Raw genomic sequence first — 26,250 nt, 5'->3', positions numbered from 1 at the left:
TGGCTCTAAAATTACTTCCTCTACTACCTTTTTGCATTTTTCATCTGGCCTCTACCATTTCCTGTTTAGGTCTCCCAACCTTGCCCATAATTCACGAAACCCTTCATATTTGTTGTAGGTGTAGTTCCTAAAACTCTGCCTTGTAGGGGTAGGAAGTGACATCATACCTTTTAAGATTAACTTTCACATTAGAGTAATCCACTACATCTTTTGCTGCAAGACTGCTATAAGCACTCAAAGCCTTTCCTGTTAAACAGATGGCTAGTCTGGTCACCCATTCACTTTCAGGCCATTTGAAGGAGGTAGACACTCTTTCAAACATAGTAAAATAGTAAAAGCCATCACTAAAGGCTTTCAAAAAGAGACTAGATAACCATTTGTCTGAAAGGATATAGGGCAGGGGTAGGCAACCTTGGCTCTTTTATGACTCGTGGACTTCAACTCCCAGAATTCCTGAGCCAACTGTGTTGAGGGGAAAGGGAGAGGTTTCCAAGCTGAGCCATTCTGGCTCAGGAATTCTGGGAGTTGAAGTCCATGAATCATAAAAGAGCCAAGTTCTCCTACCCTCCTGTTCCTTCATCACTTCTCTTTGGAGAACAGTAGCTTTCTATTTGTCTTAGGCTGCTTCAGGTGCTTTTATTTCCCAAATGAGAGCTTCCCTCTCAATGTCACATCAACACCAACACTGCCACACACAACTGCCCACATGTCACTAGGCTAGCTAGGGAGAGGTCTTAAAGGGATAGGACACCAGAAGTCCAGCTGCTGGCCATTTTGCAGGAAGCCTGTCCTTTCACAGTCGGGAACTTTGTTAAAAATCTGTGGACCAGCACCGGGCCGCGGCATGCCTGAAACCAGGCCGCGCAAACAAGCAAAGCCCCATCTGCAGGATGCAAGCAGTACATGAAACGATGTTTTCTCCGGTCCACAGAAAACCCTCTCTCCACAGAACCAGTCCCTGGTGCCCAAAAGGTTGGGGACCTCTGCTATAAGAGACTGTAGTCTGCAGAAAGGTAATAGAAAGTTGGGATATATATGATTGTGGCATTAAGCTCAAAGTATGCTTAGATTAAAGGGACGCGGTGGCTCAGTGGGTTAGGACGCTGAGCTTGTCGATCAGAAGGTCGGCAGTTTGGCGGGTCGAATCCCGAGTGCCGCGTAGCAGAGTGAGCGCCTGTTACTCGTCCCAGCTTCTGCCAACCTAGCAGTTCGAAAGCACGTAAAAATGCAAGTAGAAAAATAGGGACCGCTACGGTGGGAAGGTAACAGCATTCCGTGCGCCTTTGGTGTCTAGTCATGCCGGCCACATGACCACGGAGACGTCCTCGGACAAGCGCTGGCTCTTCGGCTTTGAAACGGAGATGAGCACCGGCCCCTAGAGTCGGAAACTAGCACACATGTGCAGGGGAACCTTTACCTTTACCTATGCTTAGATTATGGGCTTCTCGTTATGCTTTCATTTATCAGAATCAACCAAGTATCTATGGAGATTCTCAGTCATCCAGGTCATAGTTATCCCAAAGATGCTTTTTCACGAGGCAACTGGACTTTCTTGTTTTTGTTTGAAGACGTTTCGCTTCTCATCCAAGAAGCTTCTTCAGCTCTCCCCCACCATCCAGTCAGAGCTGAAGAAGCTTCTTGCCTGAGAAGCGAAACACCTTCCAAGAAAAACAAGAAAGTCCAGTTGCCTCGTGAAAAAGCATCTGGGATAATCAACTAAGTATTGACATGGCCTGAACCTCACTATAATATTGTAAAAATGACCATTTTCAGAGCACAATGATAAGAATAACACTGTGATAATGCTGCACGTACAGTATTTATTTGTAAATGTTTATTCTTGTAGGCTAACTAGTGTTCATAATTAAGAGAAAACGCCCCCAAATCAACACAACAGAAAGAAATGTGATTGCTGGAGTCCTTCTTAGAAGAAAGTTGCAGTTCCCCTCTGATCTTTGATTAGGAAGAAATTATGGAAGCTGGAAAGAGAAAGCATGCAAGGGGGCTCCAGGTTTCATTTTCAGCAAATGCAGTTGGTGGATCTAAAAATAACAAGATTGAAAGTGAAATATTTGGCATAAAAATTGTATGCAGATCGCTTTTACCAATAAAAGGCAGCTAATAGTTCAGAATTTTACCTTCAGCCTCCCCTTACCCTCAAAGAAAGCATGTTTTTGTAAAATACCAGGAGAAATCTGCACAATGTAAACCTATACTAAAGCAAAGAGTATCTGCCATACTCACTGTCATAAATTTTCATGAGAAATGCTTTGATTTAGATATCCTGGAAAAATAAAAAATGGAAAAGCAGTTCAGCACGGGCTAATTAACTGGATCAAAGATGGTAATACTGTAGGAAAAATGTATCATTTAACAGTACACAATAGATGAAATGGGGAAATAATTCCATTCCATGACTTGTTGAATTAATTCATTCCTAGAATATCCTGTAGTGCAGCCTTTGGATAATTCCCCAAAAGGTAAGAGATACAGTACAAATAATCAATGCACAATCTACATGATTCTTTCATCTTTTGCAGCTGCAGCCATGCTGGTCCTATGCATATGGACTCATGGAAAAATCACTATATAGGTGTCAGGATTTAATTCCTTAATAAATATACCCGTATGTTGTTCGGAAGAGCTGACTAGCAATTCCTACAGTAAGGTAAAAGGTAAAGGTTCCCCCGCACATGCACGCTAGTCGTTTCCAACTCTAGGGGCCGGTGCTCATCTCCCTTTCAAAGCCAAAGAGCCAGCGCTTGTCTGAGGACGTCTCTGTGGTCATGTGGCCGGCATGACTAGACGCCAAAGGCGCACGGAACGCTGTTACCTTCCCACCGTAGTGGTCCCTATTTTTCTACTTGCATTTTTCTACTTGCATTTTTACGTTTTACGTTTCGAACTGCTAGGTTGGCAGAAGCTGGGAGGAGTAACAGGCGCTCACTCTGTTACGCGGCACTCGGGATTCGACCCACCAAACTGCCAACCTTCTGATCAACAAACTCAGCGTCCTAACCCACTGAACCACCGCATCTCTTCTCCTACAGTAAACTGAAGGAATTTTTCAGAGCATAGGAATCCAAGCAGCAATACAGATTGTCCTCACTTTCCAACAGTAATGGGGAGTAGGAATTCTTACTAAATGCTGTGTCATAAGGGACATCATCAAAGAACACCCAAACTTACAATGGCAGTTCCAACTGCCATTGTTAGGTAAATCCATAAAGTTGCAGCACCCTGATACCACATGATTGCCATTTGCAATTCTGTGGGATTCACCTAACAACGGTTTGGTTTCCCCACCGACTTTGCTCGTCAGAATTTGGCAACAAAGGCCACAAATGGGGATCACATGCTACAATAGTTGCAACCATGTGGACCTTCAAACAATCACTGAGCAAGTGGACATGAAAAACAGATACCTTTTGTTTTCTACCTTCAAGTTTTGATTTCTGGAAATTGTCTGTACTAAGCCCTTCAGTTTTCGTGGCAAGGTTTTTCAGAAGTGGTTTGCCATTCCTTCCTTCCTAAGGCAGTGTGAGAGAGGGACTGGCTCAAAGTCACTCAGCTGGTGATTTTGCCCATGAATACCAGCTGGCTAGATGTCTAAGGTGGCACTGAAACAGTCTCCTGGTTTCTAGACCAGTACTCTAACCACTGCACCCAACTGGCCCTCTACTTGTATATGGATCCTGTTGTTCAACTAGACCAGGGCTCTTCAAACATGGTCCTTTTTTGACTTGTGGACTTCAACTCCCAGAATTCCTCAGCCAGGCACGCTGACTGAGGAATTCTGGGAGTTGAAGACCACAAGTCATAACAGGGCCAAGTTTGAAGACCCCTGAACTAGACCAAGGGTGTCAAATTCAATCACGTCACTTGACGTATCATGACATATCGTGATGTTTTGTACCTTTGCAGAGCTGGGGTGGGTGTGGCCTGTGTGTAACGTACCCAGCCCAGGGGCTGCCATTTTGACACCCCTGAACTAGACTAACTCAAAGATATTTCCCTGGGAATAGAAAGTAAAATTACTCACTAGCTCAGTTATTTCTTCCGTCGCCTAAAAGAAGAAGAACAGAGGTTACCAACATACTCTAAAAGATCATTTCATCTGAAATCATTTCTTATGAAGTCTTATATTGTGCCTGAGAAGGCTAATAAAGCCCGTCAATTACTTGGATTTTAAACAGTCTGTATTAAAAATGTTTCTAAAAGACATACTAGTAAAGGGAGCTTTCGGATTTGTATTTGAAGATTGGAAAGGAAAAAATGAGATGCTGCTCCTATATTAAAGTAATAAAACAGGCAAAACTGGACAAAAGGAATCCTCACCTGGGATTTGTTCCGTGAAGATTTCTGAGACCTCTGCAAAAAGAAAACCAAAAATTCTCATCAGCATTCAAGTGAATGTAAAAAGTTGGAAAGCTTGTTTGTTTTGGAGAGAACAAGTTTTTGGCTAAAAGAAAATGTTTAGGGCTGTTTGTATGAAAGGAATATTTGCCCAGGATTCCTATGCTGGCTTTGCCTGAGGAATCAGAACAAGAAAAGGAAGTAAATACTCCAGCATTGAAGTAATAAAAATGTTGGTAAATGTTAAATAGCGGGTTTTTTGATGCAGGAATGAAGACGCGGAACGGAGTACAGGGTAACTCATTGTTTATTTCATGCTGGAACTGTACCGAGGGAATGGCTGCAACTAGCTGCAATATATAGTCTAGCCCCTAGGTGGCAGCCAATAGGTTTGAATCAACCATTGCCGCCTGGCGATAGCCAATTGCAGCACAGGAGACTTGTAGTCTGGTTTGCTGGAGAGCCGTTAGCTGCTCCAGCAACCCACATGGTATTCCCTCCAGCAACCCACATGGTATTCCCTCAAAAGCCCAGTACATAACAGTAAAGATTTGTTAAAAGGAAATAAAGATTCATCTGGAATTACCCTGCAATATTTTTTCTCTCAATTGTGAAAGAGAATAGGCAGGGACTGCTTCCCTTTTTTTGAGAACGCCTGTACACTTATTTGTATGTTCCTCACTTTGGTATTATAAGATGGGGGTCAGAATACCACAGAAAGAAAGGAAGTAGAGGAGAAGAGTATATATAATTTTTGATTCCACTGTGTGACAGATGATGCAAAACCTGCTGGCTGGAAACATTCACTTAAACCTTACGGGCTAGCGTTCACATTTTCCAGAAAGAAGACAAATTATTATTGTTTGCCTGTTCCCAGAAAGCTCCCGGATAAAATGACATTTTGCATCTGCAAAGACCCTACTAGACACTCTCACTCTCTCTCTCTCTCTCTCTCTCTCTCTCTCTCTCTCTCTCTCTCTCTCTCTCTCTCTCTCTCTCTCTCTCTCTCTCTCTCTTGAAAAAAACTGCTCTGATGCAACCACTTTGCTCCCTGCCTTTTTCTCCCTGATGAAGAATAGTCAGAAAGAAAGAGATCTGTCATATTAGAAAAGGCTTTAACTAAACGTTTAGCATCATAACATCTTTTCAATGCCAAGAGATGGAGATTGTAACATCAGTTGATAAAATATTACTAATTCTTTGCAGTGAATGTTTGCATGAGACTCTAGAAATATATTCAACAGAGCAAATTGTGAATGCATATTAATCTTTGATTTATAACTTGACCAGTCTCAGGGAAGCTTATGTGACCAAATAGAAAAAAATATAAGGAGCAAGACCACCACAGATGTCATAGATATGTCCTCTTCCTTGAAATATTCTGACAGATGCCCAGGCCTGGTGCCCTGAGTATGTGAAGGGTCCTGTCTTCTGGTTGTGTTAACAACCATTGAGTGTAACATCTTTCTTGGCTGCTGTGTACTTTAATGCTTGTATTTCTGATTGAAATACGAGAAATCCTGTTCCCAAGCCATTTTTAAGGCTTTATTATTATTATCATTTTGCATGGCATAGCAAAATGTAGTATGATTGTATAAAAATTCACAGCAACAACAACTAAAATGTGTATCAAAATGTGAAACGCCAGAGTAGTGAATTATTTTAAAAACACCCAGTACGAGTGAGGAATAAAATTACGAATAAAATTAAATAATGTATCAGCAGTTACTGGAGTGACTAATCAGATGGCTGGATAGCTAAATAATTTTGCCCTTGAGAGGGTACGTATATTTCATGCAGGGATCCAAAGAACCTCCTAAGGGGGCATTCCATTGCAATATGATGTAAAGCTTGTGGGAGCTTCTTCCCCCACCTCCAAAGAACTAGCCCTTCAGTAATGGGCACATTTTCATACTTACCTGACCTTCCAAGGCAGAGGTCTTTTTGTCAGATTTAACAGGTGCTTTAGAGGCACCAGATTCCGCTTCTTCAGGCAATGTGGATGTATCAGGAGACAGAACAGCAGATGAAACCAAGGCAGCAGGGTCACGTTTTGTAGAAGCTGGATAGACACGTGCAGGGGCCGCAGGGGCACGTGCCAAAGCAGGATAGCTACGGAGCAGAGGGGGAGGACGGGCACTTGGTGGAGGGGGAGGATGGCCACGTAGTAGAGGGGCACGGTATGCAAAGGCAGAAGGGAGACGTGGTGCCAAGGGAGGAGTGACAAATCGTGGAGGGGGAGACAATGGGGCATCAGAAGAATATTGAGGAATATTGAGAGCAGAGGGAACAGAGCCAGTTTGTGGTTGGGCAGAAGACAAAGGTTGTGCAGGGAAAAGTTCTTGGGGAATTGAACTATGGTGGCGATTCATGATAAGATTAGATGGATCCCAATAGTTAGACTGTTGCTGCAGAACAGAAAAAAAAATGGAACAGAAACTCAAGATATAGTCACTGATCTCATTTGTTTCCTATAATCCTCATTAAAATAGATTAGACACTTATCTAATTACACGTGGCCAAATAAACTATTCTATTCTATTCTATTCTATTCTATTCTATTCTATTCTATTCTATTCTATTCTATTCTATTCTATTCTACTCTACTCTACTCTACTCTACTCTATTCTATTCTATTCTATTCTATTCTATTCTATTCTATTCTATTCTATTCTATTCTATTCTATTCTATTCACCAACCACATTGAGTTCATGGATGCATCTCCTTCTAGTGCTGTACTGCAGAGATAAGTGACATGAGTTTCCTCTATCCCAGGATATGTCTGTTTTTGCCCTGCTACTTTGGTGAATTAGCACCAAAGTTCCCACCAGCATTACTTCCTGGAGCTGCCTATAACTTTTATCCCAAAAATTTATCAAGTACAACTGACTTCCTCAGCATATTCTAAGAGGTGGGATTATTCCCAGTTTCCATCTGGGTTCCTGTAAACCACAAACCAATAACTGCAGCCTAAAAGAGGGACAGGCTTATCTCAACACTAACCCTGAATGAATTGAATCCATTTCATTACAGGGAGCTGAATGAGTAGAAAATATTGGGAAATTTAATCTTCTGCAAGAGTTTGGGTTTGGGGGCAGGACAGATCTGCATCTCCAGCCTTCCCCAATTTCCTCCCAGCAAACAGATGCTTCCAATGTCCCTGCTTTGGCAGGAAAAGCTCTTATGAATGATTAGCTGTGCTTGGCTAAACAAGAATCGGGATCCAGTACAACTGTGGTTCTAGATCTTAGGGAGTACCGTAGCTGTAGTAAAAAAAAATGGTTGTAATTACTAGATAAGAGAAGAGGGGAGCTGGATAAAATCACTGTAACTTTCATATCTAGGATCTTCCTAGAACAATGTTTCTCACATTGGCAATTATTAAGATGTATGAATATTAACTCCCAGAATTCCCTGGCTCAAGATTTCTGGGAGTTGAACATAAAATTGCCAAGGCTAAAAAACATTGCTCTAGGAAGATCCTAGATATGAAAGTTTGTCCTGGAGTAACAAATATTTTTTTTAGTTACACTGCTTATATTTGCTTACACAAAATTCAGAATAGGATGAATTGGAGAGTTATGTCCATGAAACAAGAACTATTTAAAACTTAAGCAAGATGCAGACCAACAAACAAAGCTTTCCTCACTTCCCTGCTTACTATAGCCAAGACACAATTATAACAACTCGGGGGGGGGGGGGGAGGGAAGCAACAATTCACTTTTTGACAGCTTTGCCCTCTATGACTGCAGGGGAAGAATATTTTTGATATTTAGGGATAGCTGAAACTTCTCCCATCTCCAAATAAATAGGCCTTCAAGAGGACTTGTCATGCTTTCATACTCACTGTGCCAAGGTAGCCAGGTGAAGCTATTCCAGGATAAACAAAAGGGGGTGGATGGTAATGAGGGAATGCAGACCCAAATGATTGCACAGGGACAGGTAAAGGTTGTTGAGCAGTGCTCATCAGAGGCACTTGAGGATAAAATGGGAAGCCTTGAGGATAAAAAGGGTAGCTTTGTGGAAAACCAGGATAGCCATATGTGGATAGAGAAGGTCGACGATACTGCAGAACGAAACAATCAGAACCGAAAAATCAAAATAAGAGTGACTAATCTCAATTGTTTCCAACAATCATCATTAAAGAAAACCCATCAACCTTACAGAAGCCCGTGGACGTATCTCCTCCCAGAGGCTGTCCTGCAGAGATGACTGACAAGACTTTTCCCCTGTCCCAGGACATGTCTCTTTCTGCCCTCCAACGGTGGTGGATTACAGTTCCCAGCAGCATTGCAGCCTGGAGGTGCCTGGAACTTGCATCCCAAATATTTACCAGGTCCAAAGGATTTCCGCAGCATATTTTAAACGTTGGCATTATTCTCAAATGGCTCCTTCTGGGCTCCTGTAAACAATAAACAACTATGTGTACACTTAGCAAGCGACAAAATTATCACAGTGGTAACCCAAATGGACTTGTGCGCAGAGCAGGGAGCTGAATGCATAGAAAAACATGGGAAATTAAAGGCTTGGATTTGGGGATTGTTGAGGAAAACAGATAAGAACCTCCAGCCTTTCCCAACAAATCTGCTTCCTCCCAGCAAATAGATACTCCTAACTTCCCTGCACTGACTTAAAAATTCCACTGCACTGTTATGAGTGATTAGTTGTGTTTGGTTTTAAAAAAAAGGTTCAAGATCCAGAATGGTTCCAGAATCTATGGAGAACCGTAGCTGTGGTCTGATGAAATCAAACAAAATGGGTAAGGGAAGAGAGGAGAAATAACTCTCTTATCTGGGGTCTTCTTAGGGCAACAAAAAGGCATTTAACTGTTTTGTATGGCTCAAGGAGCTTCTCACTTGGGACAAAGTAAAGCAGCAATTCCAGGAGCCAGAAGGTGAGAGCTTGCTGCCCATTCTCTGCCTTTCCTGGTTCATTGCTCTATAGGAGGCTTCTTTATCTTAACGGGGGCAGTGCCAACTGCATTCCTGTTAGTAGGTGGCAGATACAACGGTGTTCGGGGGACAGGCAGAGAGAGGACACTGCAGTGTCATGTCTACCATTTTGCCCCTGAACATTGTTGAATGAGGAGTCTAAAGTTTCTCTTAGCAGCTTAGCCCTGTTGGCTGTTCCCAGAACTGTGTGCCTTTTTTTTCTTCTTCCTGGGAAAAAAAACAGCCTGCCACATGGCTTCCAAATGTATTAATATAGCTGCTAGTGGGTCTTCGCTCAAAAGCCCTTCATTGTTCCTCTAACCCAGGGGTAGGCAACCTTGGCTCTTTTATGACTCGTAGACTTCAACTCCCAGAAATCCTGAGCCAGCCATGCTGAGGGGAAAGGGAGAGGTTTCCAAGCTGAGACATGCTGGCTCAGGAATTCTGGGAGTTGACGAGTCCACGAGTCATAAAAGAGCCAAGGTTGCCTACCCCTGGCCTAGGCCTAGGCCGCTTTATGACTCGTGGACTTCAACTCCCAGAAATCCTGAGCCAGCCATGCTGAGGGGAAAGGGAGAGGTTGCCAAGCTGAGCCGTGCTGTCTCAGGAATTCTGGGAGCTGAAGTCCATGAGTCATAAAAGAGCCAAGATTTCCTACCCCTGCTCTAACCAAACCAACCCTCAGAATATATTCACTTTTTTTCCCCATGAAGCTTACCCATTGCCTCCTCTGGTCAAAGAATTTTCTGCAGATTTCAAGTAATTCCTAATATAAAGAAGGAAAAAAAATGAGAGAGTTATTTTGGATTGCATTTCCCTTCACCTGTCCTTCAAATTGGAGAAATGAAGCCATTCCTTCTACTACCTAACGCTCCCTTTGGCCTCCGGGAACCAATAAAAATTAAAGCTGTTCTTGGGTCCAACGACCCTCCCATTGACTTCAAGGGAAGAACTACAGAGTTTGCTTGGCAGTGCTAGGCAAGTGACTTCCCTCTCAAGGGTGCTCTCCTGATGTCCCCTGATCCTCACCCATCCAAATTCTAACCAGGTCCAACACTGCTTAGCTTAATATCTTGCTATTGTTATTCTAAATCATGGTGGGTTTCATATGTCTATAATACAAAGCCAAGAGTGTGGCTGTCATATTTCACAACAGCTGCTTTAACACTTAATGCTATCCAAGCATCTGACCCATATCTCTTCAACCTGGGGGTGGGATGGGTGGGAATTAAACTTGATGCTTCTGTTCAGGAAAACATCATTTCAATTGTTCCCCTTGCATTTGTTTTTTGTAAACTAAGGTAAGAGAGAAGAGGAAAAATTATGCAGATTTGAACATGAATCTCTCTGTTCTATCTCATTTGCTCCTCTATCCACTCTGCCGGAATGAATGAATGAAAAAAAAAAACATGAATGAATGAGTTAATAAATGAAAATATTATAGAACAAATACAGCGACATTAAAACTGCTGCAAAGTCTTAATTTAGTTTTAAGACTAGCGCAACCTGCTTAAAGTAATTCACTGGACTTCATATGTTACAATACAGAATTTAATTGCATTTAGTTTCTACATGACAACAAAAAGGAGACCACCAGTTACTTTTACAACTACTTTAATTAATTCAAATAGCAAAGCTGTTTAATATGCAAATGAATGTCATTTTCTCAGGCAGACCTGGCTGAGGATGTTTGACACTAATTGGAGATTTGGATCTCTCTGCACCAAGTTTTTTGTCAAGTATTGAAAGCAGTACATGATAATAAATATTTCCATATACTTACACCCAACATATGGATCTAGAAAAAAAGGGCACAATATTCAGAAAGGATCCTTATCCTTAGATCCTCTTAATATGTTAGTTGCTTGTCTGTGAGATCTTTAAATTTTGTTTATTATTATTATTTTACTGCATATTTTGTTGTCTATTTTTCCTTACACTCTTTTAAACAACATAGTAATGTAGGGTTGTGTGCTTATAATAACATTTCTAATTTTCCATTTGAATTGTTTGAATTTGGTTGTTTGCATAATTTAAAAAAAAATACAACACTCTCTCAAAAGTTACACAATTCAACACTTATTTTCTCCTTCCGCTTTGAAACTGATCTTTAAATGTTCTACCAGGACCCCTAAACCATCATCTATCTTGCAGGGAAGTCCTGCAAAAAATTGAAAAACAGGAAAAAAAATCTGGACTCTAATTTTGTACCACATTTTTTTATCTATCCCTTTGCAGGCTGCAGGAATGTGGGTGGGGGAGAGTACGCCCAGTAATGCACACAGTAATGATTTGTGTCTGTGAACATTTTCATCTTTTTCTTTGGGTGAAAATCTGGACAATTCCTAGGGTACACTGTCATATAATGACCATTATTTCAAATGGGAAGCCCATCCACTCCCCCCTTTTTTTGACATCCAACATTCATGTTCTTTTTTGATCAAGGTGCTGATACATGAACATGTCACCTGGGTGCATAATCTTGGGAAAACATGGGATATATTGATTTCTCTGGGGAAGCCAAACTCAGGTCTTTTTTATACTCTGTTGTTTGACATGTTCTAATGTGCCCTTTGGGAACAGGGCCAAACGATAAAGTAAGAAGTAAAGAGGCACAATGACCTCACAGATGGGCACAAGGAAAGATTGCAGCTTGGGTTTTAACTGGGTTTAGCTTCTTTGACTTCAAAAGAAAGCTTCTTGAATTTCTGCAATGGGACACATCTGAGATTCCAGAGGCCAAGGGAACAAGCATCTAAAACTGGTAGAAGCAAGATAAGATACTCACCAGCTTTTCAGGTCTAATGCGATCCTATGGACAAACACCACACAGAGAAAGACACAGAGTGAGGGGACAAATGCTTATCTTTCTGTCCATTTTCCCATAAATAGTGAAAAAGCCTGCCAAGAGCATCTGATAATCCTCTAATCTGGGACAGGGCAGCTGAAGATGAGAGGTCAGTTGTAGCCTACACAGCATCAGGACCATAAGAATAGGAACAGATGAAGAGTAACACGCTTCCTCTCTTAAATAGATGCTGCAGAAGAAAAAAATGCCTCTTCCCCAATGCTGCTACTTGCACTGGAAAGAACTTCTCCATCTTTGGTAATGCAGAGTTGTCACATCTCTCTGCCTCCCTTTCACAATGTACCTATCCCAGATTTGGGAGCATTGAACCCTGAACGGGACCCTATTCCGAGGCCAGATAGTTTGGGGGGTTTTCTCAAATGGGTATAATATGAGCAGGCAAAGGTTATACTCACTGGTGAGTCAAAGTGTCTAAAAGGCCACTGCAGAAAGAAGAAAAAAACATGGCTTTCATTCTTGGCAAAATAGTTTTAATAGACATTCAATATATAAAATCCAAACTTGCATTCTCTTTCCTACATACACAAAGGCGGGTGTGCATAATATTTAGACCCTCAGATATATATTTTTTATATTTCAGCTATATAATAAACTATATAAGCCAAGAGTTGCTTTTAAGTATGAGATGAGTGGCATATAAATTTAGTCAATAAATAGCCATCTATAGACCCAAATGGAAAGAAATAAAGATCGCTAAAGGTTACTCTGCACGGTACATCTATCCCAGATTTAGGAGCAGGACTAAATAGGAGCCTACAATCTTCAGGGCCAGATCATTTGGGTGGGGGTGGGTGGGTGGGTGGGTTTCTCTCAAATGGGTATAGTATGAGCAGGCAAAGGTTATACTCACTGCTGAGCCAAAGGGCTTAGGAAACCACTGCAGGAAGAAGAAAAACATGGATTTCTTTCTTGATAATAGCATTAATAGACATTTAAATGGTATAAGTGCAAACTTGCATTCTCTCTCATATAAGCATGTACATACACCTGGGTGTATGTGTATGTGTGTATTTGTGTCTGTGTGCATTATACCCAGTGGTGGGAGTCAGCTGGTTTGCACCACTTTGGCAGAACCAGTAGCTAATTTTTTGTTGCCCAGGCCCAGAATGGACATCCGGAAGTGGCATCCACACAGAGAACCGGTTGTTCACATATTTGACTCCTACCACTGATCATACCTATGTCTGCAAAACATCTGATATTTAGGTTATATTAGACATAATCATTCTGTGTTAGAAAGATGGAGAGTAGAAACAGTAATTTGTGAATGCTAAACAAGACTTGCTTTACAAGACCAAGACATTCTCAAAAGACGTTGCTTTGTTTTGGAGTACAATACAGTATATTTTCTTAATCAATGAGTAAGTGAATAAATGTATAAATAAATGTATAAATAAATAACTAAATGTAATTTCTAAGTAAATAAAATATGGACAAGTGACCTCACAATGGATGAAAAACATTCTTTCCAGATGTTGGCCTGAAGCCCAACTGTTTTGGATCCATTGTGAGCAAAGGCATCCTTAGGATAGTGTCCAAAAAACCCAAGATGGTGGCCATGGTGATCAAAGCTCTATCCATTTGGTATGGTTGTTGCACAAAAAAAAATCATGTAAAAAACAGGCAAAACTTTCACCATACTGCCATGACCTCACTTTGCAGGTGTTTTTTTAATTATTATTAAACCTACTGCATACTCTTGATAGTAACCAATCTCTTAAATGTTTTTTCTAGCAACTGTTTAAACCACAGTCCTCCTAAGAGGGAAGTAATAGAAACAGAATTTAGGAACTATGCACTTTCTGGTGCATAGTTTGTAGAAAATTCAATTGTGTTCTTTTTGTAATTTTTTTGTACATACGATTTCTACCTTTTCAAACTTCCCATGGTTTTGTGATGTAACATTTGAGCTCATTTTAAAGTTTACAGGGAAATAATCATTGCTCAATTTTCGGGTTGTGCCATGGATAATCTTATGTGAATCCAGATCCAAAAGACTTATTTTAAAACAGAGAAAAATGTAGCAGGAAAAAGTTCATTCGGTTCCCAGACTGTAAGCAGAGAGTCTATAATAAATAAATATTCCTCAACCAAGAAAATGAGAAGGTGATGGAGAAGCTCATACTCACAAATGGAAGGAGCTGTGGAATAGAATTTCCAAAAGGAACACCATCCCAGTAGCCAGGATTCCCCTACAGAAATTGAAACATATATTACAGGCCTTTCTGCAACAAAGTGGAGGAAGAGTCTGGGAGGTGGTTCTAAGGAGACCCACAACTAAACCCAGACATTTGGAGGACCTTCATATCCTTTGTAGGGAAGGCCTACAGACATCCCGGATATAGTAATTAATAATGTTTATATTCAGCATTGCCTCTGAAAGATGTAAGTGGCATACACCGCAGTCTTGCTAATTTTATCCTTTTGCATCTGTAAGTAAAGATGCTACAGGTAGTCTTCATTTAGCGACTGATGTAGACCGTGAGTTACCACAGTGATAAAAAGTAGCTTTGCAACTGCTGCCCACGTATTCCACTGTCGCAGCATCTTTGCCTTGGTCATATATTCAAAATTACAGTCAGTTATTATTATTATACATTCTCCTGCTTCAAATTATAAGCCTAATCATGATAAATTATCATCAGGTAATATTTTACTTTGCTTGCTGGTCAGAGTTGGGCTCACTAAATGAGGACTACCTCATTTTTGTTTAAAAAAAGAGTCTCTTGGTTATAACTTCCTGCAACATCAAGGAATGACATGGGGATATCCCAGATGTCTGCCTTACCTCTCTGCCCCCAAAGATTCTGTCTCTCCCCTCCCCCCCCCCACACACACACTTCACTGCAGTTCCTCAGGGCTACACTTCGCAACACCCTTACCCCAGATCTGGGACCACCTATCCCTGAATTAGACTCCACAATTTTCAGGGCTAGCTAGTTGTGGGTTTCTCTCAAATGCAGGCAAAAGTTATACTCAGTGCTAAGCCAAGGTGTCTAAAAAGCCCCTGGAAAAAAGAAGAAAAACAAGGATTCCTTTCTTGGTGAAATAGACATTTAAATATATAAAATGCAAGCTTGCCTTCTCTCTCAGGTAAGCATATCCATACACATGGGCGTTTGTGTGCATTATCTTTCTGTTATTTCAGTTAGGTAATAACATATAAGCCAAGAGCTGCTTTTAAGTGTGAGATGATTTCACTCACAAATCTTTCTGATAGTCCAGTCATACTGGATATAATAATTCTATATTAGGAAGACATTAAGTAAATAAATGCACCAAATGAGTAAGTAAATAAATGCACCAAATAACCAAATGTAGTTTCTAAGTAAATAACATATAGACAAGTGACCTCAAAATGGGTGAAAAACATTCTTCTGGGTTGTCGACCTGAATCCCAACTGTTTTGGATGTAGTGGACTGAATTATGAGTAAACGTATCCTCAGGGTATAGTCCAAAAAACCAAGATGGTGGCAATGGTGATCAAAGTTCCATCCATTTGCACAAAATATTCATGTAAAAAGCAGAAAAAGTTTGATCAGTCACATCCTCCACCTTGACTTTTGTTTGACTGACTTGTGAATGAATACTCCTGATGGCAATCAACCTTTCCAGATTTCCCAGCAGCTGTCTTAACCCACATTCCGCCTAGGGGGAAGTAACTGGACTGGATTTTGGGAATCTCATAAGCAGGGACCCTGTGCCTCAACAAAGGAAAAGAAAATAAGAAGGCCAAGGAGAAGATTGTACTTACAAATATAGGATTCCGTAGAATAGATTTTAAAATATAAGCATCATCCCTGAAGCCAGGGTTCCCCTACAGAAAGTCAAGATTCAAATTACAAACTAGTTCTTTTGGCAACAAAGAGAAGGCAGAGTCTGTGAGGGGATTCTAAAAGATCCACAATTGAATTCAAACATATGGAGGACCTTAAAATCCTTCCTAAGGAGGGCTTAGAGGCATCCTGACTAATAGTAATAAATAATGTTTACTTTCTGCATTTTCTCTGAAAGCTGTAAACGGCACATACAAGGGTTTTGCCTAATGTTATCCTTACAACAGCTCTAAGGAAAGATGCTACAGGTAGACCCCATTTAGCTACTGCCACATACAATGAATTGCAACAGTGGTTAAAAAAGAAGTTTGCAACCAAGGCCCGCATTTACAAGCTCTGCAGCATCTTTCACTGGTTCCCATAATAGTCAGTTAATAGCTATTGTTCTGTTGCCAACGCTGCTAACATCGGATGTTTTTGCATCGACAACAGACGGAGATGTAGCCATTTTCTTCTTTTCCCTTTTAGAGTTAGATGATGCTTGGGTGGGGGGGAGGGAATGTGCACGAGAGTCCAGCTAGACATAATAACGCTGAACCTAGCGTGAGAACCAAGGTTGTTGAAATAAGAGATGATAAAGAATCGTAGGGCTGGAGAGCTGGAGAAGAAGCCCACGCTTCAAACTAATTGGGGAATGTGATTTATGACTGTTAATTGGAGGAGGGAATTGTGCTTTGATACTGTGTGCTCAGGGGAGGGGAATTCATTTTTTTGGCTTCGATTATGTTAGCGCTGATGACATGCTACTCGAATAAAAATTCTTTAAGGTAAACAATGCCTCGAAGTTCTTTGAAGAGTTCCATCTGTCGGAACCATGACATTAAGCCAAAAACTGAATTCCCCTCCCATGACATCTGTTTCAAATTGTTAGCACAGACCTGGTCCTGTGATTTTTCATGTAACAATCGGTTTCTTGCTGGTCCCAGTTACAGCCATAAATGAGGACTATAAATGAGGGCTACCTATATGGGTTTTCACATTGTTAGCATGATTTTTTTAAAGTATGTCTTGATAGTAAGATCCTGCAACAGCAAGGAATAAAGTGGGGATATCCCAGATGCCTGCCTTCCTTCTCTGTCTTCAAGGAGCTTTTGCCTTCCCCCATTCAACGCAATCCCCCAGGGCTACACCTTACCGAATGCCTACTCCAGATTTGGGAGCATCTACTCCTGAATGGGACCCCAGGAATTTCAGGGTTGGTTTGGGGGGCGGGTTTCTTTCAAATGAGTACAATATGAGCAGGCAAATGTTACACTCACTTCCGAGCCAAAGCGTCTGAAAGGCCACTGCAGAAAAAAGCGAAAAATGAATTTCTTTCTTAGAGAAATAGTTTTAATAGGCATTTGAAATATACAACTGAAACTTGCATTCTCTCTCCTTTAAGCACATATATGGGGGTGTGGGCATAATATTTACACCCTTAAATCTGTCTTATATTACAATCTTAAATCTGGGCTTTTTTCAGGGATAGTTAGTTCTGGGGGTTCTCTCAAATTGGTACAAAATGAGCAAAGGTTATACTCACTTCTGATCCGAAGCGTCTGAAAGGCCACTGCAGAAACATGGATTTTTTTTAATTAGAGAAATAGTTTTAACTCACTATTACTTGTATGTACACTGAGAGCTTATGCCCTGGAGACAAATTCCTTGTCTGTCCAACCACACTTGGCCAATAAAGATATTCCATTCCATTCCATTCCATTCCATTCCATTCCATTCTATTCTATTCTATTCTATTCTATTCTATTCTATTCTATTCTATTCTATTCTATTCTATTCTATTCTATTCATTCCTTATTCCTTATTCTATTCTATTCTATTCTATTCTATTCTATTCTATTCTATTCTATTCTATTCTATTCTATTCTATTCTATTCTATTCTATTCTATTCTAGTCATTCCTTATTCCTTATTCCTTATTCCTTATTCCCTATTCTATTCTATTCTATTCTATTCTATTCTATTCTATTCTATTCTATTCTATTCTATTCTATTCTATTCTATTCTATTTATTCCTTATTCCTTATTCCTTATTCCTTATTCTATTCTATTCCATTCCATTCCATTCCATTCCATTCCATTCCATTCCATTCCATTCTATTCTATTCTATTCTATTCTATTCTATTCTATTCTATTCTATTCTATTCTATTCTATTCTATTCTATATATTTTTGAATGGGACCCTAGAATTTTCAGTGCCTGTTGGTTTGGGGGATTCTCTCAAATGAGTACAATATGAGCAGGAAAACATTACACTCACTTCCGATCCGAAGCGTCTGAAAGGCCACTGCAGAAAAAAGGGAAAAATGAATTTCTTTCTTAGAGAAATAGTTTTAATAGGCATTTGAAATATACAACTGAAACTTGCATTCTCTCTCCTTTAAGCACATATATGGGGGTGTGGGCATAATATTTACACCCTTAAATCTGTCTTATATTACAATCTTAAATCTGGGCTTTTTTCAGGGATAGTTAGTTCTGGGGGTTCTCTCAAATTGGTACAAAATGAGCAAAGGTTATACTCACTTCTGATCCAAAGCGTCTGAAAGGCCACTGCAGAAACATGGATTTTTTTTAATTAGAGAAATAGTTTTAACTCACTATTACTTGTATGTACACTGAGAGCTTATGCCCTGGAGACAAATTCCTTGTCTGTCCAACCACACTTGGCCAATAAAGATATTCCATTCCATTCCATTCCATTCCATTCCATTCTATTCTATTCTATTCTATTCTATTCTATTCTATTCTATTCTATTCTATTCTATTCTATTCTATTCTATTCATTCCTTATTCCTTATTCTATTCTATTCTATTCTATTCTATTCATTCCTTATTCCTTATTCTATTCTATTCTATTCTATTCTATTCTATTCTATTCTATTCTATTCTATTCTATTCTATTATTCTATTCTATTCTATTCTATTCTATTCTATTCATTCCTTATTCCTTATTCCTTATTCCTTATTCTATTCTATTCTATTCTATTCTATTCTATTCTATTCTATTCTATTCTATTCTATTCTATTCATTCCTTATTCCTTATTCCTTATTCCTTATTCCTTATTCTATTCTATTCTATTCTATTCTATTCCATTCCATTCCATTCCATTCCATTCCATTCCATTCCATTCCATTCCATTCTATTCTATTCTATTCTATTCTATTCTATTCTATTCTATTCTATTCTATTCTATTCTATTCATTCCTTATTCCTTATTCCTTATTCCCTATTCTATTCTATTCTATTCTATTCTATTCTATTCTATTCTATTCTATTCTATTCTATTCATTCCTTATTCCTTATTCCTTATTCCTTATACCTTATTCTATTCTATTCTATTCTATTCTATTCTATTCTATTCTATTCTATTCTATTCTATTCTATTCTATTCTATTCTATTCTATTCATTCCTTATTCCTTATTCCTTATTCCTTATTCCTTATTCTATTCCATTCCATTCCATTCCATTCCATTCCATTCCATTCCATTCCATTCCATTCCATTCTATTCTATTCTATTCTATTCTATTCTATTCTATTCTATTCTATTCTATTCTATTCTATTCTATTCTATTCTATTCTATTCTATTCTATATATTTTTGAATGGGACCCTAGAATTTTCAGTGCCTGTTGGTTTGGGGGATTCTCTCAAATGAGTACAATATGAGCAGGAAAACATTACACTCACTTCTGATCCGAAGCGTCTGAAAGGCCACTGCAGAAAAAAGGGAAAAATGAATTTCTTTCTTAGAGAAATAGTTTTAATAGGCATTTGAAATATACAACTGAAACTTGCATTCTCTCTCCTTTAAGCATATACATGGGGGTGTGCGTATAATATTTACACCCTTAAAGCTGTCTTATATTACACTCTTAAATCTGGGCTTTTTTCAGGGATAGTTAGTTCTGGGGGTTCTCTCAGATGAGTACAATACGATCAGGCAAACATTATACTCACTTCCGAGCCAGAGCGTCTAAAAGGCCACTGCAGAAAAAAAGGAAAATATGGAATTTTTTTTATTAGAGAACTAGTTTTAATGGGCATTTAAAATATAAAATTGAAAGACTTGGGAGCAACTACCCTTGAATGGGGCCCTAGGATTTTCAGTGCCCATTACTTTTGGGGGTTCCCTGAAATGAATATAATACGAGCAGTAAAGGTTATACTCACTTGTGAGCCGAAGCGTCTGAAAGGCCACTGCAGAAAGAAGGATAATATGGATGTTTTATTAGAGAAATAGTTTTGATAGGCATTCAAAGTATAAAACTGAAAGTTGCATTCTCCTTTAGGCATATACATAGAGATGTGTGTGTGTGCATATTTACACCCTTAAATCTGTCTTATATTTCAGTTATACAATAACTTATATAAGCTGAGAGTTGCTTTTAAGTGTGATATGGTGGAATATAAATTGAATAAATAAGATAATAAACAGCCATATATAGACCCAAAAGTAAAAACAAGAAGATCCCCAAAGGCTACATTTCAGAGTACATCTACCCCAGATTTGGGAGCAACTACCCTTTAATGGGACCCTAGGAGTTTCAGGGCTAGTTAATTTTGGAGGTTCTCTCAAATGAATACAATACGAGCAGGCAAACATTATACTCACTTCCGAGCCAGAGCGTCTAAAAGGCCACTGCAGAAAAAAAGGAAAATGTGGATTTTTTTTAATTAGAAAAATAGTTTTAATAGGCATTTAAAGTATAAAATTGAAAACTTGCATTCTCTCTCCTTTAAGCATATAGATAGACATGGGGGTGTGTGCATAATATTTACACCCTTAAAGCTGTCTTATAGTTCAGTTATGCAATAGCTTATACAAACTGAGAGTGGCTTTTAAGTGTGATATGGGCAGAGTATAAACTGAATAAATAATATAATAAATAGCCATGCATTGACCCAAAAGTAAACACAAGATCTCCTAAAGCGTGCACTTCAGAGGGCACCTACCCCAGATTTGGCAGCAACTCACTATTACTTGTATGTACACTGAGAGCTTATGCACCGGAGACGAATTCCTTGTGTATACAACCACACTTGGCCAATAAAGAATTCTATTCTATTCTATTCTATTCTATTCTATTCTATTCTATTCTATTCTATTCTATTCCATTCCATTCCATTCCATTCCATTCCATTCCATTCCATTCCATTCCATTCTATTCTATTCTATTCTATTCTATTCTATTCTATTCTATTCTATTAATTCTCTCTTTGAATGGGACCCTAGGATTTTCAATGCCTGTTGGTTTTGGGGGTTCTCTCAAATATGAGAGAACATGAGCAGGCAATATGAGCAGGCAAACATTATACTCACTTTTGAGCCAAAGCGTCTAAAAGGCCACTGCAGAATAAAAGGAAAATATGAATTTTTTAAATGAGAGAAATAGTTTTAATAGGCATTTAAAGTATAAAATTGAAACTTGCATTCTCTCTCATTTAAGCATATACATAGATGTGTGTCTCTCTCTGTGTGTGTGTGCATAATATTTACACCCCTAAATCTGTTTTATGTTTCAATTGTACAATAACGTATACAAGGGGAGAGTTGCTTTAACGTGTGATATGGATGGGATATAAATTAAATAAATAGAATAATAAATAGCCATATATAGACCCAAAAGTAAAGACAAGATAGTTCCCCACTTCAGAGGGCACCTATCCCAGATTTGGGAGCAACTATCCTTGAATGGGACCCTAAGATTTTCAGTGCCTGTTGGTTTTAAGGGTTCCCTGAAATGAAGATAATATGAGCAGTAAAGATGTACTTCTGAGCCAAAGCATCTGAAAGGCCATTGCAGAAGGAAGAAAAATATGGTTTTCTTTCTTGGTGATATAGTTTTACTATTTTTAACATATTTAACTGGTCTTCTGATATTTAAGTTATATTAGATGTGATGATTCTATATTAGACAGACAGGGAGTAGAATCAGGAATTTTTGAATGCTAGACAAGGCTGCTTTAGAAGAGCAAGATATTCTCAAAAGAAGTTGCTTTCCGTTCAAGAGTACAGTGCACTATATTTTCTTAATGAGTAAGTAAATAGATGCATCAAATAACTAAGTATAATTTCTAAGTAAATAATAGGTGGACAAGTGATCTCACAATGGATGAAAAACATTCTTCCAAGCTGTCGGCCTGAAGCCCAACTGTTTTGGATGGAGTGGAGAGAATTGTGAGCATTCGTATCCTCAGGGTATGGTCCAAAAAGCCAAGGTGGTATCATCCATGTTTTATGGGTGTTCCACACAAAAAAAACGCACATAAAAAACAGGCAAAGCTTTGAACTCACGGTCATGGCCTCAATTTCAAGTTTTATTATGCCTTGGGGATACTCCTGATAGCAATCAACCTCTCCACAGTGTTCCTGTCCTAAGACACAATTCTCCTAGGTGAGAAGGAATTGAAGCTGAATTTGGGAATCTCAGTCTATAAGCAGCGAGCCTATTCCTCAACGAAGGCAAAGGAAATAGGAATCCCATGGAGAAGATCATACTTACAGATGGAGGAGGCTGTGGGATAGATTTTCCAAGAAAAGAATCATCCCTGAAGTCAGGGTTCCCCTACGGAAATTCAAAGATACGTTACAAAACAGTTATTTCTGCAACAAAGAAAAGGAAGGGTCCAGAAAGGGACTTTAAAGAGACCTACAACTAAATCCAGCCATATAAAGGTAAAACATTCCCCTTTCCAGCTGTGTCCAACTCTAAATGGCAGTGATCATTTCCGTTTCCTAGCCAAGTCTGAAGACACTCTTGTAGCATGACTACATGCCGAGACTCATGGAACACTCTTCCCTTCCCTTCAAAGTGATATTTATCTACTCGCATGTGCATGTTTTCCAACCGTTAGGTTGGCAGGAGCTGGAGCTAGAAATGGGAGTTCACCCCATTGTGTCATGCTCAGGTCTCAAACCCAGTCTGCCAGCTTTCCAGCTGACAAGCTCAATCTCTTTAACCACTGAGCCATTGCACCCCTTCTCCAAACATACGGACAATCTTAAAATCCTTCCTAGGTAAGGCTTACAGGCATCCTGGATAATACTCATAAATAACGTTTCCATTCTGCATTTTCTATGAAAGCTGCAAGTGACATATACAGGAGGTTTGCCAAATTTTATTCTTACAGCAACTATAATTTAGTGTAATACAAACTAATTGTTTGGATGCCTAAGACTGCTAGTCCATTCAGTTCACACTCACACAAAAGTAGCTCCCTACTTCATTCTGCAGGGCTTTTTCCCTCTACCAATGTCACCTCACATTGAGGTATCACCTTTGGGCAGGTCCAGAACCGGTTGGGTTCGTACATCCACACAAAACACCATTATTTTTCCCACCAAAGTGGTACCTATTTATCTACTTGCATGTAGTATGCTTTTGAACTGCTAGGTTGACAGAAGCCAAGGCAAGTGACGGGAGCTCACTCCATCACGCAGTGCTAGGACCTGAACCTTTGGAACACACAGAACATCTCAGGTGTCTTTAAGCTGCTGAGCCATGCAATTCTAAGGAAAGATACTGCAGGTGATCCTCATTTAGCAACTGCCTCAGTCAATGAATTTCAACAGAGATAAAAAAAATAACATTTACAAACTTTGCAGCATTTTTCTCTTGATCACCATAACATGTGCTTAGTACTCATTGTCCTGAATCAAAACATAAGCACAGTCATGGTCCTGTGATTTTCACTTGGCAATCACTTTGTTTGCTGGTCCCAAATGCAGTCACTGGATGAGGACAACCTGTACAACTTTCCATGTTACTTATTTTAAAGAGTCACTTGGCTATAAGATTCTGTAGCAGCAAGGAATGAATTGGAGATATCCCAGAGGTCTGCTTTAATTCTTTATCCTCGAGGACTCTCTGGCTTCCCCCTTCAACGCAATCACCAGGGCTGCACTTCACACTATATCTACCCCAGATTTGGGGGCACCTATCCTGAAAAGGATCCTAGGATTTTCAGGGCCATTTAGTTTGGGTGGTTCTCTCAAATGTGTATAATATGAGCAAGCAAAGGTTATACTCACTTCTGAGCCAAAACGTCTCAAAGGCCACTGCAGAAAGGTGAAAAATATGGTTTTCTTCTTGGTGAAAGAGTTGTAACGTTTTTAACAGTTTTAATTGGTATAAATGCAAGTTTGCAGTCTCTCCTATGTAAGCATATACAAAAATGGGGCTGTGTTTGGCTGGCTCAGGAATTCTGGGAGTTGAAGTCCACGAGTCATGAAAGAGCCAAGGTTGCCTACCCCTGCCATATACCCTTGTCCTTAATTTATTTAATCCCATTTAATCCCATTTAATCCCTTAATGTCATTTGTATGGGAAAATAAAGTTCTGAAACTAATGTTTTCTCTTGCAATCACCACCTTGGGCTTCTGGGTGAGCAAGGTATGAAACTTGGTTGTACCATGTTGGAAGATGGATGGAATTTGACCAACTGGCTGCCTCTTTGTGATTTTGTGATCTCATTTCCCAGTTTGTCTAGATGATTCTGAGAGCAGTCAGAAATATCAGAATACATTAAAACAAGAAAGTATTTTACTTACTGGAGGTGGAAGGTCTGGAATATAATGCTGTAGGGGAAAAACAATAATCATCCATTCTGTTATCTTGTTTTAGCCTATCATCACTAAAACCATATAAAAACTAATAAGGTAAAGGTAAAGTTGTGTCCATTTCTAGGGGGTGGTGCTCTTCTCTGTTTCTGAGCCAGCGTTGTCTGAAAACACTTCTGTGGTCATGTAGCCAGCATGACTATATTCTGAAGTGCACGGAATTGTTGTTACCTTCCTACCAAAGTGGTACCTATTTAATCTACTCGCACTTTCATGCAGTGCCGTTTCGAATAGGGTTTCAGCAAGATCTCCTCCGTGTAGCATTACACAACTATATTTGTTATGTCTAGAATTTCAGTAGGACCTGAGAGTGACCAATTTAGTCTGGGATTAACTCACAGAGTTTGAGCCAAGTGGGTTTCTCTGCCCTCCCACATGTTACCTTTCCTAAAGTGCAGGTTTCATCTTACCTGAGCATCTGTGCTGAGCACAGAAATCAACAAGGTTGCACCCACGAAGGACAGCTTCATCTTTCTCAGCTCGAGGATTCCTTCCCCAGCTGAGAAATGAATGGGTGGGTTGAGGATGGATCTTTATTGATATATCAGTACGAGCCAGACTGCCCAAACTGAAAGCAGCAATTAATTGATGATGCTTTCAACTTATCTTATCAGTGGAGAAAGGTCAGAAGGATTAATTTATCAATGGAAGCATCTAGTGCCAACTGAAACATTCATCTGCCCTCTATATTATTTTTCTGATAATGAACTTGACTTGCAGGAAAATATTGATGAAATGTCACCTTCTAATTTATCTGATGACAAGCAAAGTGGAGAGATTTCTGAAAGGCCATTTGTGACCTTTCAAAACCTTTTTCCTGGTTTGTCCTATGCTTCAATTTTCTTATCTTTGTCCCATCTTTTTATTATCTTGCATTAGGTCCTGGGTTTATTTTCATTCTCTGCAGTGTACTTTACATTCTCAATGGGGGTAAAGATTTGAGGAGGCCTATACACAGCGGTGGGATAGCTGGACTGCTTTTAAAGTCAGATTCAGAGCTCTGATTGATTGATTGATTCATTGTCATCAAATCAGTGTCAACCAGTTGTGGGATTCAAATATGTGAACAACCAGTTCTCTGTGGATGCTGCTTCTGGAAGTCCATTCTGGGCCCGGGCAACAAAAAATTAGCTACCGGTTCTGCCGAAGTGGTGTGAACCGGCTGAATCCCACCACTGGTGTCAACCTTAAGCAGCCACATAGACAGACTTTTTCTAGGACAATTGTTGCTAACCTGGTCCTTGGAACCTTACACTCAAATCAAGTGCAACCCCCTTGCTGCTGATCATCTTTCCTCTCTGGATTCCTAGTATTAGAGAGAGGTCTTCACATGGGTCCCAGGTAGAAGAATTTGAGCATTTGTGCCTCAAGTGAGAACTCTGGTTTGATTTTTTTGGTGAGGGGGGGGATTATTTTCTGAGCTGCCCATAGTCTTCTTGGGCATTTTTTACAACACCAAAGCTCAAAAGTGACAAGACTCCTTTTATTCTGATTCTTCAAAGTCCTTTTTTTTTCTTCCTTCCATAGAGTGTCACAGGAAATACCATTTCTTGCACTAATCTGATCTTTGTCAGAAAAGACACTTCATAGGATCCAAATATCTATTCAATGGCCTTCATTGCTTCCCTA

At 39.6% G+C, this 26,250-nt stretch overlaps 1 protein-coding gene across 25 annotated transcripts; it reads right to left on the bottom strand.

Moving 5' to 3' along the window:
- Positions 1-1,800: 1,800 nt before the first annotated feature.
- Positions 1,801-25,215, bottom strand: LOC308672376 (uncharacterized protein). 25 transcript variants are annotated; one of them, XM_081335237.1, is made up of 25 exons: positions 25,032-25,215; positions 24,553-24,579; positions 24,034-24,060; positions 22,505-22,567; positions 21,322-21,348; positions 20,614-20,640; positions 20,172-20,198; positions 19,959-19,985; positions 19,689-19,715; positions 17,520-17,546; positions 17,254-17,280; positions 15,913-15,975; positions 14,287-14,349; positions 13,008-13,034; positions 12,553-12,579; positions 12,077-12,100; positions 11,072-11,086; positions 10,007-10,054; positions 8,691-8,759; positions 8,205-8,423; positions 6,276-6,764; positions 4,339-4,371; positions 4,043-4,066; positions 2,245-2,284; positions 1,801-2,042 (listed from the first exon to the last, which is right to left on the bottom strand). In XM_081335237.1, the coding sequence occupies exons 1-24, from the start codon at positions 25,089-25,091 to the stop codon at positions 2,276-2,278; spliced, it is 1,476 nt and encodes a 491-aa protein (XP_081191363.1). In that variant the 5' UTR covers positions 25,092-25,215; the 3' UTR covers positions 1,801-2,042; positions 2,245-2,275. The 25 variants fall into 25 exon arrangements, with proteins under 25 accessions (XP_081191363.1, XP_081191374.1, XP_081191384.1 ...); XM_081335248.1 differs by lacking the exon at positions 11,072-11,086; XM_081335258.1 differs by lacking the exon at positions 17,520-17,546.
- Positions 25,216-26,250: the final 1,035 nt, after the last annotated feature.

Source organism: Vipera berus (assembly GCF_964194415.1).
Source record: "Vipera berus genome assembly, chromosome: 9".
Lineage (NCBI taxonomy): Eukaryota > Metazoa > Chordata > Lepidosauria > Squamata > Viperidae > Vipera > Vipera berus.
Note: the sequence above shows the minus strand (reverse complement) of the source record. Positions and strands in the feature narration are given on the sequence as shown.